General features: G+C 47.9%; 4 protein-coding genes and 1 non-coding gene across 5 annotated transcripts; 1 reads left to right on the top strand and 4 right to left on the bottom strand.

Moving 5' to 3' along the window:
- Positions 1 to 808: 808 nt before the first annotated feature.
- On the bottom strand, positions 809 to 917 carry VTN00DRAFT_t173. The gene has a single exon. It is a non-coding gene; the product is annotated as a tRNA-Met (tRNA).
- A 4,127-nt stretch (positions 918 to 5,044) lies between these two features.
- VTN00DRAFT_9461 (uncharacterized protein) lies at positions 5,045 to 6,487 on the bottom strand (the record flags this gene model as incomplete). The annotated part of the gene is made up of 2 exons (XM_069436424.1): positions 5,045 to 5,167; positions 6,242 to 6,487. 2 exons carry the CDS (start codon positions 6,485 to 6,487, stop codon positions 5,045 to 5,047), a joined length of 369 nt encoding a protein of 122 aa, XP_069285046.1.
- A 3,357-nt stretch (positions 6,488 to 9,844) lies between these two features.
- VTN00DRAFT_9460 (uncharacterized protein) lies at positions 9,845 to 11,670 on the bottom strand (the record flags this gene model as incomplete). The annotated part of the gene is made up of 5 exons (XM_069436423.1): positions 9,845 to 10,085; positions 10,144 to 10,280; positions 10,331 to 11,322; positions 11,423 to 11,505; positions 11,573 to 11,670. The coding sequence occupies 5 exons, from the start codon at positions 11,668 to 11,670 to the stop codon at positions 9,845 to 9,847; spliced, it is 1,551 nt and encodes a 516-aa protein (XP_069285045.1).
- Positions 11,671 to 15,256: 3,586 nt separating this feature from the next.
- VTN00DRAFT_9459 (uncharacterized protein) lies at positions 15,257 to 16,518 on the bottom strand (the record flags this gene model as incomplete). The annotated part of the gene is made up of 3 exons (XM_069436421.1): positions 15,257 to 15,410; positions 15,472 to 15,720; positions 15,776 to 16,518. 3 exons carry the CDS (start codon positions 16,516 to 16,518, stop codon positions 15,257 to 15,259), a joined length of 1,146 nt encoding a protein of 381 aa, XP_069285044.1.
- Positions 16,519 to 18,696: 2,178 nt separating this feature from the next.
- VTN00DRAFT_9458 (uncharacterized protein) lies at positions 18,697 to 20,118 on the top strand (the record flags this gene model as incomplete). Its single annotated transcript, XM_069436420.1, has 1 exon — positions 18,697 to 20,118. The coding sequence occupies one exon, from the start codon at positions 18,697 to 18,699 to the stop codon at positions 20,116 to 20,118; it is 1,422 nt and encodes a 473-aa protein (XP_069285043.1).
- Positions 20,119 to 20,791: the final 673 nt, after the last annotated feature.

Raw genomic sequence — 20,791 nt, 5'->3', positions numbered from 1 at the left:
TGAACCTGGAACTATTTGTTTGTACTCTGTACCAAGGAACGACTAACTGAGAAGAGGTCTGGATCTCCTGGCGGTCCGCCCTGTGCTGTTAATAATAATATCAGCAAGTGCCGGGTGGAACAGGCACACGACGATCTCTGTTGATGCCCCGGAGTTGCGCAGACCAGGCAAACCGTGGATGTTGCGTCAGAGCTGAGGTGTCCCATGAAACTTCACTCTCTGGAACGCTCACTCGCTGGCTGATTTCCAGTGGAGCGGCGCATCCAGAAGCCTCCAGAGCAGCGACAGGCCCTTGGTCAGGGATGCAGAGTGTTTCAGCGCCATGAGATGCGCCTGTCAATGGCCCAAAAGCTTGTATCTGCGTTTGGCCATCCACAGCGCTGCCAGAAGGCGCCAGCCTTGCGCCGTCTCATATTCAGGGGCTCGACATGAGCCTGCGGCCCGACATCTGTACTGTACTACCTTGGATCTAGTGAAGCCGCGCAGCATGGGCCATGGCTGAGGTTGGGCAAAGAAAGAACATCGCAACGGTAGCATGGCTCGAAGTACAGTGCATGTAGAGGACTATTGAATGCATTCATGGTCCCCCTTATCGAGCGCAAAAGAATAATTGATATGCACCCGCCACACCCTCCGATCACCAATAGCCTGCGGAGATGATCGTCCCGCTCGCTTAGCCTTAGCGACCTCATATACTCCACTGGCGCAGAGATCTGCCGCACAGCAGTTACAGCCAAGAGCCTTTGCCTGCATGCGTCCGGCACAAAGGAAGCCAAAAATAGCAAAATGGAAAGGAAAAAGAAGTACATGTCCCCGGGGAGGATCGAACTCCCGACCTTGGGATTTCATGGGAGTTTTGCTCCCATGTCATACCTTGAGTATGAGACCCACGTGATAACCAACTACACCACAGAGACTTGTGATTGGGTAGCTTTGCTTTCTTCATTTCTTTTCAGGCATTCTCCCTAGAAAGTGAAGACCCAACATCACAGGGGGATATGAATTGGCATGCTCTTCAGGAGCAACAGTTCCTTCACTGGCAATAAGTCTTCATTAGCATGGTTTACATCACTTCTGAAAGGCGGTAAACTCTTGCAGCGATATTCTCGAAGACTCAGTGCTGTTGTAGGAGGATATGCATGTGTATGGGTAGGTATGCCACTGTATTGGATAAACTGTCACAACGCTTGCAGAAGTGAGGCTATGAGGAGGGGAAGCTGTCGGAGAAACTACAGACCGACAAACCAATCAGGATACGATCAGACCTCCTCCTTCGATTCAGGCCGTGCGAATCGACAAGAGGTCTTCGATTCAGTCTCCTAATCAGAAGGGCTATTTCGATTAACAATGTATATAGAGACGCTCCTTAACCATGGCGATTAGGAGCCCGTGGTCAACTCAAATAGCAATCCAGATAGTAACATTGCTAGTAACGGCCTATTTATCTATCTCTTTCCCTTGCTTGCTGTCTTCAAGATAAACCCAACGAGCCTCCGCCTAAGAAGTCTTAGGTCCACCGTTACATAAACAAACATCAGCTTCTTTTCTCTGGAGAGGACCAATCATACATGTCCTTCCTACAGAGCCCAAACACCATAATATCCGTCTCTGACGCATCTCCAGTCGATCTAGCCCATGTGTTAGCACTGTTCAAGGCGAGTCCAACACTTGTTTCATAGGCTTCGACCTCCCTTCGACTCGCAAGTTGTCTTGTGGTGTTCGCTGCTCTATCATCAACGGTAAACGGACTTGATGAGTGACTCTAGAGAACTAAAAACCGATGAATCTCGTCCAGATGACGAGATAATAATAATCAAGAATCGTACATAGCGCAAGTAAAAACCCGTCTTTTCAAACAAGGAAGTCACCGTCCGATATCCCGACCCAATAAAGAAACTACTGGCACATGAGACCCCATTGACTGTACACTGCGGCAGCTTCGGATTATACTTCAAATAGCAACTGAACACGACATGCCTCTCCCTTGTACGCGTACAGCAGAGCTGCAAGGGCGGCAGCCTGCATTGGTGCAGAGACACAGCCACTTCTATCCTGTGAGAAGGTGAAACGCTGTCAATGTCCCTAATACCTATTACCAGCCATAGACATCTCAGGGAAAATCTCCAAAGAACTGGAGTGGGCAATTACTAAGTATGGAATATAAACCCAGCTGGCAGTTAACTCCACATACAATACTCCCTTCTGTACAATATTCTCCTCCAAAAGGCTTTTCCTGCAAACCGATTCCATCTCCTACTGCTAAGATTTTATCAGATGCAATGATGACGGGGCCAGGGATTGACTTAGAGAGTGCTAATAAGCCGGCGGAGAATCAGTCCTCCACCCGCCTTCAAAAACCGATGAGTTAAACAGATAACCATAATCCGTACCCCACAGCCGTAGCAGACCTCCTCCACACTATTAAATTCTATTTTGACACGGCCAACCAAGCGGTTTCGGTTTTGCAACCAAAAAAGTAAGAAGGTATATGACGAAGAAGGTACCTAGGAAGGACACAAAGGATGTATGATGGAGTACAAGGTCGGAATCCTGCAGGAACAGATTGGTAGCGTTGCCTTTTTGTTCGTTTCGCTGTCTCTTCTACCTATTATAAGTAGATAAGCTAACTAGTTATACTTCTTCACCCATAAAGACCGCTTATAAATGGCAAATAGACATGTAGAATGAGAAATCTAGAATTCACCTTTCATGTAAGACGAACACTAAATCACACAATAGATAACTGCCATGTGTTATGTAGCTAGACAAAAAGTAGAGAGACATCCATATGCAATAGGTGAGGATGCTAGGTTCGCAACCTACAGTCAATATACTGTCTTGTCACCGCAAGTAGAGCACCTATATGAGCATAACCTTCCCTGCTTCGCAACAAAATATAATATTGGTAGAGTTGTTAACCCAACTCAACCCACTTGTGAACTCTATCAGTGAACATACAACCAATGCAAGAAATGACAATCACTTCTGACTCCGACAACGTAGCCTTCTGCACCGCGATTTCTGCCGGAAAGTAGGGTTGGCCTGCCCCAACAAAGTTAGACCCTTGGGCACGGATACCTGCTCCCCGCACCTGTCAATGAGTTTAGATTTCATCACATGTAGAATGTGTGGTTAAGAGATCATCAAGGAGCTGAGTAATGAAGTGCCGTGTATGGAAAGTTGACCAATGCTGATTAGTGTAGTTGTCATCATTTGAACTTGGAGCAAGCTGCCCAAAGTGGGGCACTATATATTTTATATATTTGTACTCTGTATGGCTTTCATGATCGAACCAACATCGTTGCTTTTCTTCCTAGCACCATGGCCATCCTACCATGGCGCAAGCAAGCTCTATTTGAAACCACAAAACGTCTTCTGTCCCAGATTATCAACGAAGGGTTAGCATCCATGGCAGTTGAAATTTTAGAATCCACAAGGCAACAGCAGCTGTGTCTTCACGGCAATGAGACTCCCACAGATAGTTGGCCTACCAGATGGGTGAAAGTGTGTCTTCGGCCGGGCACATGCATTGAGGTCCAGAATGGCCAAGTGATATCCCTTGTGCGACCCGACAGCATAGAAGCTCCTGTCATAGTAGAAGACACCCTTTTTGAAAGGGAGGAATTAGATCTGGAGACTGTTTTTCTCTTCATGCGTCCCTGGTTTGTACATGTTGCAGGAGAAACAATGCTGAAACAGATTGCATGCGAATTATGAAACACTGCTGACAACCAAGGTCAGTAGTCTGGAAAACTAGGTACCTAGTATCGAGATCATCGCTGAGTTGCGGGAACAGAGAAATGGCTGGAGATTGCCATCACTTGTCAATTGTTATCTTTGGATTCTCCGATGGTCTCTTGGGAGAAGTCGCTCGTATTCAGACACCCGACCCATCCAGTATGTTGAGCGATCTATTCTTCAGTGTGTTATTTGATGTCAGCCGAATATTACCACTATAACCTAGTGGTATGCCAAGAAGCCTATCAGCCTAGTCAGCACACGCCGATCCAGGTAGTTATCTCAAAGATCCTTACAATATTCGGTATATCACATCGATACATCATATCTTTCGGAATCGCTTGATATATCATATTTGGAAGGTCTTAATCCCTCATTCCATGAGATAAATAGTCAGTTAGTTAGCTAGATTCGAATAATCAGAGCTTTCCTCATCATACCCTCAGATTACTAGGTTCGCACAGTCTGACATTTGACTAAATATAAAAATTCTGGTATGGTAGTTTCATCGGTTGTGCTACGCACTTGCGCCACTTAAACCTGTAGTTCCAGAAGACCTGCCAGCAATGCTCTCACCCACTATAGCATTCGTATCAGTCCCTCAAGACGATCTGTGGCTTTCGGGTCCATTTGAGCAAATGCTCCAACCACTACTCCAAAGGCTCGAAGTCCCAACGGCCCCCAGCGCCGATACCATCATTGTTCCCTGTCTTGCCCAGCAGTTACCCTCCGTTTCCCTTTATTTCCCAAATGCATCCCTCATCAAGTCAGTGCCAAACTGTGCGGACGCCCAGGCTTCCCTGCAGACACTCACACTGTGACCGAATCTACAGTTTGGATATAATCTCAAGCTTTCATTGGCATGCCAGATCACATCTGCACTTAGAACCATAACACCCTGGACAACGGTTGCAGGACCAATACTGATGGAATTGCTCGAGAAACTACTCCCTCCCGATCTCTGGGTGTTTCAGGAAGTGGCAGCCGTCACAGGAAGACAGCAGGATTTCAACAAGGCGCGGCATCTGTTGTGCATTCTGTGAGAAGACCTGGAACCGCGGGGTGAGAGCGAATGATGAGGCACTGGTGATCGCCGCGGCATTAATCGAGCAGTCTCCCCATGACAATTGAACGTACGCAGAAAGGCTGTTTGGTCTTGAGACTGCGGATCAAAAATGACATTGGTTTAGGAGGTCCTCTGATGATTCACATCTCTTATCCCAGTGAGGCTGTTCTGTGGTATCGCTAACTGTTCTGGGGAAAAAATAGATATGTCGTGTGTCTGTTCAATCTGGTCCTACCGCCCTTAGTTCGCCACGGAATCGGATTGGAATCCCACAGTCAGAATATCGTCATCCGGATCTGCCTTCAGACAAAGGAGGTCAAGGGGTTCGCCGTGCGCAACTTCGGTGGCATCAGGCTGCATGTCCTGACATTACAGAAACACGGTTTTGAGCAGATCAAATCAATCCCTCCGGGCAGTGCTGTTCTGACTGATGATCTGGAACAGGTCTGAAACAAAGTCCATCATGCTCTGCTGCAGAACCACGTTGGGTATCTCCTTTACGCGTTGGGTCTTGAAGGGAGTGGTGGTGGTGGATGGAATATCATCTCGGAAGAACTGTTGACGGTCTTGGGGGCTGACAGAAATACTGCAGGTGGGAGAATATATGGATACTTTTTGAAGGATACTATGGCGTTCAAATGCTTTTTGAAAATGAGGATGGCGGGGAAATATCGCGACGTAAGTTCTCCTTTCAGAATAAAAAAACATTTAAAACATAATACCACTTACTAATGTAAACTCCTTCCAGTATATTGTGAGAGATCTACCGAATATTCTTCTCACATAGAAGCTTATCTTGTTATTAGCCTCTGCACTCTCTTCAACTGACCCTATGCATGCAAGGCCAGCCCAGACTGCAATATAGCAAAAGCGGCAAGCCAGTATAGTTAGTGGGGTGGTTCGGCACCCACCCCAAGTCGGTACAATATCTAAATAGGTCTTCCGTACTATAGCTCCACTACACTGTATATTTTACAGCTTCAGCAGCTGGCTAAAATAGGATTATTAGTTAGATTCTCAGCAGTACATTTAGGATAGTCTTATTATATATCTATAAGAGGCCTGATATTATGTTATATTATACTTCTTTACGGTAAGCAGAGTGAATCCTCATCTTTAGACCTACTTATAAGAGATCATCCATATTTATAATAATGCAATTCTGCCTCTGCGAGGATACTCATCAGTCTAGGCTATCTCAGAGCTGGCGGTTTGTGACCTATTATAGTGTCTGGGTACCCTGCAATAGCTTCAAAATGACATGGGTATAAAATAGCAATCCGCTACTACGCAGCAGAGGAGGGGTGATGAAAGATATGATATAGTAGTGTACTCTACCTCGACTTAGCAACCAAGTCCTAGTTTTCTTAGCTGTCCCTCGAGATAATCGCCGATTTCACATGCACACCAGTAAGGATTCCAATAAACGGCACCGACCCTAAAAGTTTCCTCGGTTTCTTTTTCTGGGTTGAAGTCCGTGAAGTCCAGAAATTCTTTGCTGTCGTCATCCATGTCTTCTTCAGGGAGAACAGGGTAATTGTCGAGTACCATCATAGGGCAAGGCCTGAAGAACCATGGCTTGAAGTCGAAATCGCCATTAGGGCTTAGTTTTTCGAGGTCGAGGCCGAGAGGGATGTATTGGACCTTCAGCTCCTGAAGCATTTCATCGTTGAGAACAAGCATTGATTGATCCACGACAGACGCCCATATCTGTTTAGGATGCTGATCCCAGAGGTCGGTTCGAGTTCCCTGGTTACCTAATCACTAGGTGATGGGACCATGGCATTCGCTGTGTTGTGGTAACCTTTTGGGTCAGCTTCAGGAAATAAAAAGGAAATAGATTTGTGGTGCGCCAGAGAATACAGAAGCGAGCACCAGGCAGACGTGCCAGGTTGCTGGGCTCAGGATTTGAAAGCTACATTGCCGTGAAAGCTGGATCCCTCCTGTGGAAATGCTTCCGGGTTCGCCACGTTTGTTTCACCGCTCCGGACCATGTGATCACGTGGTGCGCTAATCACATTAGCTTAGTATGCATACTTTGCATCCTCACTGTGCTCAGATGCTTGTAGCTGTCGCAGTTCTCAACATATTTTAAATTTAAGGCTACACTAAGACCTAATCCTTTTATCTTTAAGATGGTTTATATGTTGAATGACCACTACACACAGTCCTTTACTGGATAGTCATACAGGAGATCTGTTACTTAGGTGTATAATGCAACAGATACATGTGGGTTGAATTGAAATGTGGGTTAACCTAAGCTTTACCTAACCAGAGTTAGAATCAATCAACATCATAACAGTCTTATCTGCACCAATTTGGATCTGAATGTCTCGGAGATCTCCGTCAAAGGGGGATACCAATCTCTTTATGATATACTTCAATATAGGTGTTACCTCAATAAGAAAGCTTCTATTGCCTCAAATGCCACAAGCTTCACATATTTTCACTTAATTCGAAGATAAAAAGAAACAAAAATAAAGAAAAAGAAAAGGATCAAAAACATACAACAGACAGGATTTGCTGGTGGTCACCCACCCAACTACTAACCGCCCAGCGCGTGGCTTACAGGCGGCCAATTCTCACCGGTGTGAGCACTGGGTGATGCCTGAGGGATCAATCACCCAGGATTGTGTGATAATAGTCATGCCATGTCACCCAGCCTGAACTTTGCACCCCACAGCTCCCCAGATGAGAGACACTGGTTAGATCCTGATCCAGATCGGCTCGCCCTCAGCTGCAGGAGTCTAGTTTCATAATGCCCACACATGGCCATGATATTGAATTGAACGTCCATTGGTGATCTGTATAAGGACCTTGAAAGTTGTCCAGACAAGCCGCAGTGCTGCGCAGTTCAAGCTGTTCTCTCATTGGTTCACAGAACACAATTCTATTGAGCACAGCCTCTTTGACTGCTGTCTTAGCTGATCCCAGCTGTGCAGCTGTCCTGTGTTCTCAGAAGTCCACAGCTCGATCGGGGTGGCAGTATGTGTCATGTGCAGCCTGACGCTCCTTGTACTGTACATGCCAGAATGTCAGTGTTAGCTAGCCCTAAACAGCTAAGTGTAGGGCACCCAGCGTCTCACATAAACAGTAACCACTTTCATTGTTACCCCTCCCATTGCCCTCCTTCTCACGGAGGAAGATAATTTTGAACTGGAGATGTCACATGAAGAAATAAATAGGTTATGTTGGCTTCTAGAGGAAGAACAACAACATTGCAAGAAAGCTGAGCAGCAAGTCACAAAAGAACTAAACAGATTATGTGACCTTCTAGACAGATGCCACAAGTTGTCTTTGGCAATTAGTATCAAAAAAAAGGCAACCTTGATAACTCAAGGGGATCCAGTAAATCCTGTCAATAGGGTCTATCCTAGGCATGTTCTCCTGTGGCATGGGTTTCCTGATATACAGCAAAGATCTTATATGGGACAAGTTCAACACAGAACCCACTTTTATCTTGCAAGACCTCTTCCCATCACTGCATCAATTAGATTATGTCTGTGGCTGTATTAAGACAATCTACTTAGAATGACCTCGCAGATAGATCTATAAAAACCGGCTGATTCCTGTGAGAAAGGAATCAGCGGATCGTTAAATCTTGGTATCCTTCGCTATCTTATATACTCTGCTTGACGCCGGCGTATCGCCGTCTTGTAGCTTGCTCCATACTAGCACTAGGGTCAAGGCTTAGTGCACTCCACTGCTATCACAGGTGGATCTTGCCAAGCCTGGTAGTCAGAAGGAAGAACTATTAATTGGAGAAATGGATGGATCAGAATTGGATCTGGTTAGAGATAAGAAGACGGACAGGATATTGTATATGGGTATATGGATTCCTTGAATTACAGTTTTTTTTACATGTTACTGACACTTAATAAAACAGCTTGTTGATTGTATACTGGCATATCATTTCGATATTCATGCCTGTCCCTTGAAGATGGTCAAGCTCTGCTACCATTTCATGAAAGCCTTTGGCAGGCATAGTCGGAGGATTCCTGGCGACAGCTCTCTCGAAGATCTTCAGGTAAGTCTCTAGTCTTTACTTTTACTCTAAGAGCTACTCGATTACATTGAGCGGAGATGGCTCTCCATTGGAATTATTTTCCCACACCGTACTGAGTCTCCGCCAGCTTGACATGTGCCATCTAACGGTACCCCATGCGTCCTTGAAGGATTTTCTTAAAACCAACGCGAAATCAAGTTGCCCTGTTGGATTTCATGATGTCTGGCTCACTGTGGACCACCTGGAAACAAGGCTACGCAAGTTATCTTGTTATCTCCAGAGTTGCTTTATAGCATGCTAAAGGCCCCACAGTCCAAGCTGTACAGGACAACCGATTGCTGTAGCCTTCCCATTTGGCAGAAAGGATGGAGGCTGCTAGTCAATGATGGTGATCCGCCGCAGCATCCAAGTCCACCGCGGCCGAGGCAAAGATTTGATGAAGTAGACTGATGGCTTATTATGTCCTATAGCTACGATAAGGCTCTTTGAAAGTCTATTACCCTTTCTTGGTCTCTAGTCCAATATATATATCTCGGAATAAAGGAGCTGCGAAGGACAAAGCAGGGAAGAGCAGCCTTGACAATGACTCGCGTTTCCATGGCCTAGGTCGGAAGGTGTTCCCCCCTTGTTCTTATTTTCATAGTGATTTGAGTGGCCAGAATTGCCCAAGGCAGAAATCCCTGTAAAAATTTCTTCCCTCCAACGTCTCCATTCTAATAGACAAAGAATCAATGGGAACTAAGAAGAAGCAATCAGCCTTGTCACAGCAACCACTTAGGTTATGCCAGCTTACGAGTATTCCTTGCTCCTGCAAGATAGCACAGCTTAGTTGCATGCATCCGTCGAGCGGCCAAAACAGTGAAAAAAAAGATGAAAAAAAAAGAACAAACCGTGAACCCACCTCTTATTAGTATTCAACTTAATTTCCAAGTCGTTTCTTTCGTTTATTCATATAATCATGTGTCGGGTAAGGGTATATATGTGTATGGACATTACTTCGGCCGCGTTTTACGGAGTCTTACCTTTGGTTTGTTTTATTTCTCCTCGATCTCGGTCGTGGTAGGAGCGGTCTGATTGCTGGTATCCTGGTCTTTGGCATTTTTGTCTTCGACCAGAAGTTCTCCGTGACGGCCATAGCGGCGGGGTTCATTCCGCGCGATGCTGACGACCGAGAAGACGGAACGGCACTTGCGGAAGATGGCGTCCATCTCCTCTAGAGAACGGTATTTGGTTTCTGGGTAGAAGAAGTAGATCACTGGGACGATGAAGGCGTTGCTGAAGGAGAAGTGTCAGTTCCACTTACATATCGTGTTGGGGGATTGAATATCCTTACATCACAGCAAAGATAATATATGTCCGATACCGGATCGAATCGAACGCAACTGGCGTGATCATCACGACTAGGAAATTGAATGCCCAGTTTGCAGAGGTTGAGATCGCATTGCCAGGAGCACGGATGCGAAGCGGGAGCTGACGTTGTTAGTCCTGCGGAAAATGAGCAATGGGACTCTGAAACTTACAATCTCTGCTGGATACAGCCAGGACATTCCCAGCCAGCCAAGGGCGTAGAATGTGTTGAAGACAAAAAGGAATGCTGCGGCAACAATTCCCCATTTGTCTCCGCCGAAGCTGGATGATATCGCCAGCCAGATCATAGAGAACGACATACCGGCGGCGCCGATCAGCATGAGGGGTCGACGACCAACTCGTTCAATAATAATTATAGGGATGAAAGAGGCAAAAAAGTATTCGGTTCCATTGCAGGCGGCGAGAATGCGCGACAGGAATGGAGATAGACCAATTTCGGTCTCATAGATCGTGGGTGCGTAGTAGGTGATCAGGTTGATACCGCAAATCTGCTGGAACATTTGGTTCACATAGGCTAATATGACCCTGTGAAGGTGTCTGTCTTCGTTGCGGACGAAAAGATCCCTGAAACTTCCTCTTGCCATTTCCAAGACCGTCTCCTTAATGGACGCGAATTCGTTCAGTAGGTACTGGTCATCAATTGACATATCGTGAAGGGCACTGAGAACGCCCAGTGCCTCTTCCTCTCGCCCCTTAAGGACCAACCAACGAGGAGATTCTGGGAGTTGCAGAACGAACACTGCTATTACTATCGCGAAGAAATTCTGAAAAGCTATGGGAAATCTCCACGACACGCTCGATGGGTCAAGGAAGGAGAACGCGAAATCAATCCAATAGCTCAGGGCGATCCCTCCTGAAATCATCGCGCCTTCCATCATCACCATCTGGCCGCGTCTGTGTGATTTCGAGCATTCAGATTGCCACGTCGGGACCGTGGATGTATTGAGTCCATTTCCCATTCCGGTTATGGTTCGTCCCACGATGAAATGCGAGAGCGAGAATGCGGTGGTTTGCAAAGTGGCACCGATTATCATGATGGTCGATCCAAGGAATATGGTCTTCCTCCTGCCCAGCATGTTCCCGATCCAGATGCACCCGATAGCACCGCAGAAGCAGCCAACATTGTATGAAGCAATTGATATGCCTGATAATGATTATCAGCAGACCATATTCTTAGACCTAGGCTCATAGCAGCTGCTCATCCTGAACGTTGGATCGTTGTGACTTTTGTGCAGGAGTGAGACCTTCCACACCCTTCTTGGTAAGGTCAATCTCAGGAAATGTCTTCGTAAACGACCCGAGGGTCAGAAGGCCTCCCATCACACCTCTACGTTGTGACAGTCAGCCGGAACGAGTCTTCTTGCGAGATATGCATCCTTCTAGGCGGGGCGTACTGATCATATCCAAAGAGAAGGAAGTCAAGCCCTGCTACGATAGCAATGGCTAAGTTTAGCAGCGTGCCCCGAAGGCCGAGGTATCTGGATTTGGACATATTAGACAGCGTCTCTCCCGCAATCCGATTCCAAGAGGAATGAAAACCAAGGCTGCAGAAGTGGAAAATACCCAACAGGACTTGCACGACTTTTTATGCTTCGGATACACACCGCGAGGCCACCCCCATCTCTGAGGCTTGGAGGGATTAGCGGGGATTAACCCAGCTCAGTACTCGATCTCATTAGCCAAAGAGATCCAACAACGGAGGAAAACTCCACCGCGTGCACGATAGACTCCGCGAGGCATGGTAGGATCGTGGCATCGTGTTGCATCGGAAAACGACTCACAGTGGGCCGTGCCCGAGGGGTGGAGCGGTGGTGTATACCTTGTTCGGTTGTTGATATTCGGACTCAGCCTTCGGTACGGCCAAGCTGAGTCCCGAGTCGTTCAAGTCGGCCTCATTCGGCCCACAATATCCGACCTGAATCGACTGATAGCAAGTGCGATTGCGTCATATCAGGGCTCTGGCACCAGCTGAGCAGGCAGGAGACTCAAGATACTGAGATAGAGAAAATTTGGGAAACCAATGTCTCCGGCTTCTGGAAAATCGGACAACACCATCATTGGCACGAGAACCAGATCCACGACAATTGAGTTCATGTCTACCTCTCTCGCGTGTTTGAAAGGCACCAATGATAAAGCCTGTTCCTGGCTGACAGTCTTCGTCTGAAGATTGCACTGGCCGGATTAAAGAGCGGTCAGCATACCTCCTTGCTTCAACGGAACAAAATGGACTGCATCGAGTCTTGACAAAGAGACAAGCTCACCGTGCTGGTTCGTGTCCGGGGTGGATAACTAGGATAACTGCATAAGCGGTTGCTTCATCAGGCTCCCGAGGATAGATCGTTTCCTTTGACGGTATACCGGCGGGAGATCCATAATGCACAAAGACGCGCAAGAAGCAAGAAGCAGCACATCTGATTCGAGCGCGATATGTGTGGAACTTCACAGCTCAACTTTTGGCCCCCTTACTTGGGGGTCGAACATGGGAGCCTGAGATTTTTCCGGAGTCTACGCACGGAGTATGGGTGGACCATGGGGTAGTTCTTTCAGCCTTCCGGGGGGTGTTTGAGCCAGTAAAGGTGAGCACAAAAGCATCAATGCATACGCAGTTGACGCACATTGTGCAGATTAATGACCATCCCCAATCATACAAGGCTGTGTGGCAGAGATCGTGGCAGCGGCGCAGTGCAGAAGTGCTCAAATACTAGGTACAGCTGTATTGCTTCCCAATGGGGTGCCCGTCGGTGTCGATCCAAGTTGGATGGCCTCATGCACCCGATCTCTTAATCCCTCGTGTCTTGGATCTTCACCTTTAACATCTTGCATCGAAAATTTAGCTCCCATTTTTGGCATCTGATAGATCATATTATGAGCTTTTTTCTGCAGGTTTTTGAGGTTCCCAACTCCTTTTTGCGAATATGCGGGATCTTTATTAACATCCAATGGTCAAGCCCATACCTTAGGTTCCTAAGTCACTTAAGGAAAATAGATATCTATTTTACGACTTCAGCCATTTTCTATTGATCGCAACAATTTATTTCTTCAACTCTACGTTTAATAATTTCCCGTTCTCCATCGACAGAACGTGCTCGATGATTCATGCTGACCCATGTTTCTATAACATAATTCCGCCCCAAGAAGAATGGGTAGCAGTGCATATCGCGTGCGAGATGACTGTTACAAAGTCATCAGGCCTACGGCCTAGAGCGGGGAAGCCTCGGAACAATAGACGCACCGAGGATGATCATGGATGTACGTGACTGACCCTGATCACCTTGATCATATTGATCATAGCGATCGTGGGGTCATCAGAGGACATGATCATTCGATCAGGCAAGCAGGCAGGCATTTCCAGAGAGAACTCATCATGTATATAAGACGCTCCTTAGCCATGGGGATTAGGACCCCGTGGTCAACTTGTCTATCAATCGAGCCTATACAGTTGTCTGAAGAATCCAGTGGGAATATTCACCCATTCTGAACTTCCAGTTCAAAATCAGACTTAGAAGGCAAGTTATACTACTTGTTTCCTGTTCCTCAAGATAAACCCCACGAGTTTGGCCTAGAATTGTAGGTCTCCCGTGACAATGACAGCCCGATGCCACGCACGCACCAAATACCTGTCATCTATGTCGATACCTCTTCGAATCAGTGTTTACAGTCAACGAGGCTGATCCCTATGGTTTCATCAGGACGGGATAAAGACTTCGTCAGCGACGGCATCTGGTGTTCTTCTGAACTCGCTGCCCACGTGTCCAAGAAGACATGGAAACACTGCTGGCAATCTCGACCATTTGCATAAATATATATTGCTCTATACTTCCACGATCAGTATGGAAGTCCAAGTTCAGGGTCCCTGGGTGCCTTGACGGCTGAAGACCATAAAACCCAGGGATTCATAAAACGGTCTTAATAAAACAAAATATCAGAGACAGGACATCATATCCCATCCCAAAGCAGTAAATGCGACATTCGGCCCAGAATCAGCGCCAGAAACGGACCGCATTGCAATTTCTTAATCAATTGCACTTCTCAAACGACAGAGCTACAACTTCTTTTAACGTCCGGTCATAAAACCCCTCCCCATATAGGATAGGATACAATACAACAAGGTTGATCGCCAAAAGGGCACAAAAATACAATCGCTAACCAAAATCGAAACCAATCCTCATAAACAAGTAAGTCTCGCACAGAAATCAGCAGACCAGACTAGACTAGACAAGAGCAACCCCTGCATGTATGACATCAGTCCGAGCGTCGACGTCGTTTTCAATTTCAACGCACTTACCTCTGAGTGGTTAGTTCACACGGACGGGAAGAGACGCCAGAGAGAAAGAGAAGGGGGGGGAAGGGATGGATACGTTATCTCGGGGTTCCGGGAATGGTATGATCCTCCAGTTATCGCTATCGCTATCACTACCTAACTACCATTATCAGTATCATTATCATTATCGAATTGGGGTCACGAGAGATAATCATCTTCAGGGGTCCTTTCTCTGTGGGATTGGCTCGAGCCACAATTATACTTTACGATCTAGGCAAAAAAAGGGGATCTTTCTGGAAAAGTCAATAGTTATAAACGGTTGTACTCATAGCGTCTTCGAAAACAGGTGCACGAAAGAAATAAACTATCCTTTAGCAACTAAAAAGAGAACAAAAAATTCTGAAATTCTGAATTAATCATATCGCATGATGGTGTCATTATTTATTAAGTGGATGTATATATCCAGACAGTTTTCGATGGTATCTGTAGCCTCTGTTCAGATAGAAAACCAAAGAACGCCACCCTCGCAGCCCTGCAGCCCGCGGTCCCGCAGTATCAATGATCCTTGATACTACCCACGGGAGCGGTAAAGATTACGCCGAATAGTTGTGGCCCCAGATAGAATAGGAAGGATCTGTCCGGACACTGTTGTCTCCAACATTCGCTGCAAAGAAGGAAAAAAAGACATGTAGAGTGGAATCGTTATAGACCCCACCTAATCAGCCAGTTGAATTATAAACGTGTCCAATAGTACGTTGAATATTCACATGAAATTCAGAGGTAGCGATTGGCCCGTTTGCACTTGACAACTCCACGTTTATTGGACCTTCACATCCTTTGGTGGCGGAGTCTGCAACTCAGTACCGAAGACTCGGTCCCAGAAGCGGCTGGTGACACCAAAGCCATTGTCGAAATCGGCGAAGTGGTGCTGAAGGTGGTACTTCTTAAGCTGCTTGTAGTAGAAGGGGAGGCTGGAAAAGTATACAAGTCAACACCAAGTTCCGGAAAGATAGCCAATGGCAGAATACTCACTTGCGGTGGTGCAGGAAGTAGTGGGTCATGTCGTAGCAAACGTATCCGAAAATGCCCCCGCAGTACACCATCACTGCCGCATACCAATTGTAGAAAAAGACGGTGTGCGCAAGCTTGTAAAATGGAGTAGCAAGGATCAGGAACAAAGCGGGAGGCATGACCAGTCGATATTTGTCCATTGGCAGATAGTGGTGGATTCCATGCAGAAGGAAATGGAGCGTGATTCCGACCCGGTTATCCGGGAGATATCTAGGAGTAGTTAGCGACAAAAGTAGCAGGACATAAGTGGATTAGGTCGCCATACTTATCAACATGGAAGAGAAATCTATGCAATCCATACTCGACCAGGGTCCAAATACATAGACCAAAAATCCAATATGCCGCCGGCTCGAGGGGATTGGTGAATCCGGATGATGCTATCGCGGTTCCGTACGCAACTAGCGGGAGCCAGATGATTGGCACGACATACCATGCGGTCTTACTTAACGGCTCAAGGAAGTTACCAAAGAGCGGTGCGGACTCCCCTCCCTTGTAGTGACGGGGACGGTGGACCTGTTGCAGGTAAAACTCCTTGGAGAAGCCACCGTACCAGATCTGGGGGAAAAGAGGCTTGCTCAGGTCCAGAAACTTGTGCGCGCGGTAATCCGCAACAGGATCCGTTTCCACAGACAGGTCCTCCTCCCTTGACATGCCAGTGCTGGCATAAACCGGCCGCGAAGGAGCCGAACTGTCGTCTTTCGCGGCAGTTTCCTTGGCTTCCCCATTGGCAGTGCTCTTCGAGGCCGGCTCGGATGCGATGAAACCAATGTGATATTCTTCCAGAATCTCGTAGGCAGCTTCCGTGTGTTCGTGGGAGACCACGTCGCGCATGATCTCCGTGACATCGTGACCAGCATATTCGAGGATCAGATCACCACCACCGGGATGATCATCGATGAAGGACGTGACATCGTAGACTTTGGAACCCAGGGTCACATAACAAGACTTGGCCGTATTGTGCGACTCGATGTCGGCCTGAGTGAACGTGGGCAGGATTTTTCCAGGCATGGCTGCAGCAACGGGAACGAAGACAGCAAGTCGATGGGTACTCTTGAGGACTCCCAAAACCCGCCTCAAGGAGAGGCTTTAACAAAAGAATCTGGAATCACGAATGCCGGAGAATCCGACAATAAGAAGATGGGAGCTTGCCAGGACAGGTGGCGTGAAGGCTTCGACTCTTCGAGAACGAAGTTTAGATTGCGGGTAACGTTGCTGCGGGACTGCTCGCTCCGGCTCGACTAGTCGATCGTAGTAGAAAGGGGCTGACCGCTTTCCACGGGGGCACCTCGAAGTGAAGCTGAAGAACAGTTCTTTGACGAATCGATGCAGAGGAAAAAAAAGAAATTGGATTAAAGGCTTCAAGATGACATCGGGATGATCCTGACTGCACGTCAAGCCGAGCCTCCTCTCGAGCAACTGACCGCGCCGTCTGGGATCACGTTGTTCGGCATCTGAAGGCACGGGAGGAGCACTAGGCCTCTTTGGGCGGCCGGCGCCGACACGTGCCCAAGCACCGAGCCCTGACGCTGGAGCCCTAAGCCCTGAGCCCTAAGTCCGGTTCTCCAGCCTCAGGCACGCAGGCACACAGGCAACCCTATCCCTTCTCATCCAAGTTCCCTTAGTCCTTCAGCTTCGTCTGTCGGAACAATACCCCTATTCAGCTGTTAGCGACGCCATGCTAACTGATCGTCTCGTGCCCCGTGTTCTCTTGCTGCAAGTCCGATCGATCGGCGTCCAAGGCCGGCTGAGCCATATCTGACCATACCTGACTTCGGTCCCATATACATAACTTCACCTCTCCCCCCCTCATCCTCTGATCTCCCTTCTTCCCCGGATGCTTCCTCTCCCCGGGAGCAGCCTGCGCAGAGCTAGGCCACGGCAGTGATACGCAGTACGGAATAGCAATACGTACCCCAAAGCCCCTTCCGACAGGCTAAACGCCTGTTCCGGGTGGAGCACGCCAGCACGCGCCACAGGGGAGTCCGTCCACGACGCCGTTGCGGGCATTCAGACCTTATTTACATCCGGATGGTGGGTTCCGCCGCGGCTACGGGACATGACACCGGAGAAAGCACGAGGAACCTGAGACCTCTGGATGGTCCAGGCAGACAACCCCCCCCCCGCGTCGAGCCGAGGCTGGCTGCTCTGTTGTCTGTGCAAGCCGTGTTCCCTCGAACCAGCCGGTTGTATACGATGCAGCGTCGAGCGAGCTCGGGGCCTACAGATTGTTATAACGTTCTGAGTCTTCCATATCTCACCTCCCTGCATGGGACCAGCCGGGCGCCGTACAGAGCCTGGCGCCAAGGATCAGCCCCCCTAGCACCTGGTTCCTGGGCCACACCGTCTCCCAGGATCCGGACCGTTTGTGCCCGGGCCGCTTAGCTCTTCTCGAAGGACTCCATCCGGCTACTGACGTGTCGCGCCCCTGTTTTCCGGGTTTGGCTTGCTTTATGCTGGATTATTTGACCCTGAAAGGTTCATATTAAGTTTATTATAGCATGGACGGGGAGCTATATTCTACATTCCGCAGCGCGATACCATTGTGGTTGCAGGAATATCACAAAAAAAAAAAAAAAAAGAAAACCAATAATCAATTGCTTCCAATGGCCTCCACTGTCCTCACCGTCGTTAAATGGCTACTGATAGGCTACAAGTTCCGACACTAGCAGCTCCGGCCCTCTCGTTGGAAGATCGAGAGCTTCTGCGACAGTGACAGAGCGTTAGGGAATCAAACGGCCAATCCCAAAGAAGTGGAAACCACAGATGATATTAAGGAACTACTGTGTACCATACGACAGGGATAGTGACAGCAACATTAGATTGCACTTTGTGTTTCGAATTTGATAAAGCGAGGCATTCTAGTACAGTATTACCATTGACAGATCCGTCTGAGATTTTTGGGCCCTCTCCTGAGGCTCGATCCCCGATTCCCCGGGACCCCGTCAAGCTTCATCTTAGTCGTCTCCATGCCAATCGCTTAGGACGCCAGCTCACCCGGAAAGTGGGGATTCTAACCGATTGTCAGTCTTACGGTCTGGGTCTAAGAAGTGCAAGCTCTAGCTTTTAGCCATTGAACTTGCCGGAGATTTTCTTTCCTGCTATACCTCCGTCTTCTTTCTTTCTCTCTTTCCTTCTTCCTTCATTCTTTCCAACCATATCTCCGCTGTCAATCAAGCAAGTATCAACATGTCTACATCGTCAACATCGTCTCCTGCACCTGTCAACCCGCAGGTTACTTACCTGCGTAACCTGCAACGTTCCAAGGGAAGTCTACCTCATGGCCAACTTGTTTGCGTATCTGCATCCCACACTATCACCAACACAGACTGTCTCCTCCAGCTTGCCTCTGCCGTTGGCCCGCATATTGCCATTTTCCAAGTACATGCCGATTTGATCGACGACTGGTCTGAGGAAACTGCGAACAAGTTAATCCAGCTAGCAAAGAAGCATGCCTTCCTCATTTGGGAAGGGGGAAGGATCCTGAATTCGTCCGTGAATTTCGTGGGAAAGCAACGACCAGACTCGAGGGTGCAGATGAAAAACCATGTGGACCGCGTACGGAAAACATACACAAAGGGCCATATCAACATGGCTTCGTGGGCTGGGTTGGTTACGGCATGGCCCTCAGGGGTTGCTGTGGATTCGCATGAAGTTGATATCCTGATCCCAGCTCTCAAGAGCGCAGCTCGGGAGACAGTGGCGGAAATTTCCCAGACCATCACAACTGAGATCACGGCTGAAGGGGGCCCAATTCCCGAGGAGGCAAGTGATGCTGGTGATGATGATAACAATGATGCCAGGGACGAACCCGAAAATGAAGGCAACCGTGACTTTGGATTTGGGTTTCTCAGCCCCGACAGCACCACAGGCAGTAACGGCACGGAATACCCTTGGCTAAGCCTAAGAAAGGGTTCCGTCATCTCCCTCACTCAGACCATCACTCAGCACACCGAGCCCTCGGAGCCGTCATCTCCCATCCCTGAACGTCACGAAAACGAACGCAATGGTGTCGAGGAAAGACGCGCGCTCTCCCCAATCAACACGGGCGATGTCTTATCTCCCCCACTCCTCGCTCGTGGCCTGGTCCTCTGTCTTCCTTCTACTTCCAACACCCTCTTCGCCCCGGAGTACAGACGCAGTTGCCTAATTGCCGCTCGTACAAACCGCGACTTCGTCATCGGGTTCATGTGCAACGAGCCGTGGACAGCTCTCTCGTTGAGGGACGACGTTCTTGATGGTCAAGACCACAGTTCCACCGAGGGCCGTGAAAGCAGGGACGAGCATCCGGACTCCTTCGTCGTCTTCTCGACCATCCCGGTGACCCCTGGTCAATTAGAAAATGCACGTGACAAGAACCGACCGAGTATTGAATATTTAATCGAGCGTGAAGACGACGAGGAGGCACCGTCCCCGGTCACGGTTCGGCCATCGAGGTCGCTATCAGACGCCCTCAATCCTCAAGCCGCCTTGCTGCATGCGATCATCGAGCAAGCACTCGCGTGTCGGAAGCCAGCCAGTGAAGACAATAAAGACACTGCCAGAACCTGCGGAAGGAGGCGGAACAGGACGAACATCATACACGTCCCCATTGTCACGCTTGGTCTATGATCGTCTCGCCGGATATCCTAGCTTCTGTCGCGTTCCATTCTTTCCCCGAGATTCTCTTCTGCGATCACATTTCATTCATCTCAATAATAATTCTCAATAATAATAATATACCGCGTCGGATCGTCTGAAACTGAAACTCTTTGAGAACCGCCTGCACACCAAGACAATTGTATGCTGGACGAATCTACTTTCCGTCTCTTTCTAGAAATCTTTTCCTTTTCTGTCTCAAGCTGCAAGATCTGCGAAGCACGAGAAACGTCTCCCCACGATGCGATCTATCGACTCATTCAACGATTCAACGATCTCCTTGTTCTCAGTTTCTGAAAGAGGGGGGAGGTTCTATCTTACCCGCAAGTTGACATAGAAAAGAAAAAAAGAAGGAAAAAAGTTGAAAAAAGGTTAGAAAAAAGAAAAGAGTTGATATAGAGGAACTAGATTCGGGGCTGGCTTGCGCTGTCATTTTCTCATTTTCCTTTAAGTTCTTTCCTTCTGTTTCCTTTGATTTTTCAATTGAACCGTGCGAGGTGGATCTCTATCTATTACAGTATTTCCTAGTTATATATTTAGTTCGTCTCGGGTTCGTTCGATGGTTACCTAAGTAAGTAGATAATAGATAGAAATATAGACAGATATACTAGTTCAATCAGTCCTGCTTGTTCTCTCTCTCTGTCTC

This window comes from Thermoascus crustaceus, assembly GCF_041956765.1.
Source record: "Thermoascus crustaceus strain CBS 181.67 unplaced genomic scaffold VTN00scaffold_7, whole genome shotgun sequence".
Taxonomy (NCBI): Eukaryota; Fungi; Ascomycota; class Eurotiomycetes; order Eurotiales; family Thermoascaceae; genus Thermoascus; species Thermoascus crustaceus.
The sequence above is the reverse complement of the archived record's forward strand: the minus strand, read 5'-3'. Positions and strand labels throughout refer to the sequence as shown.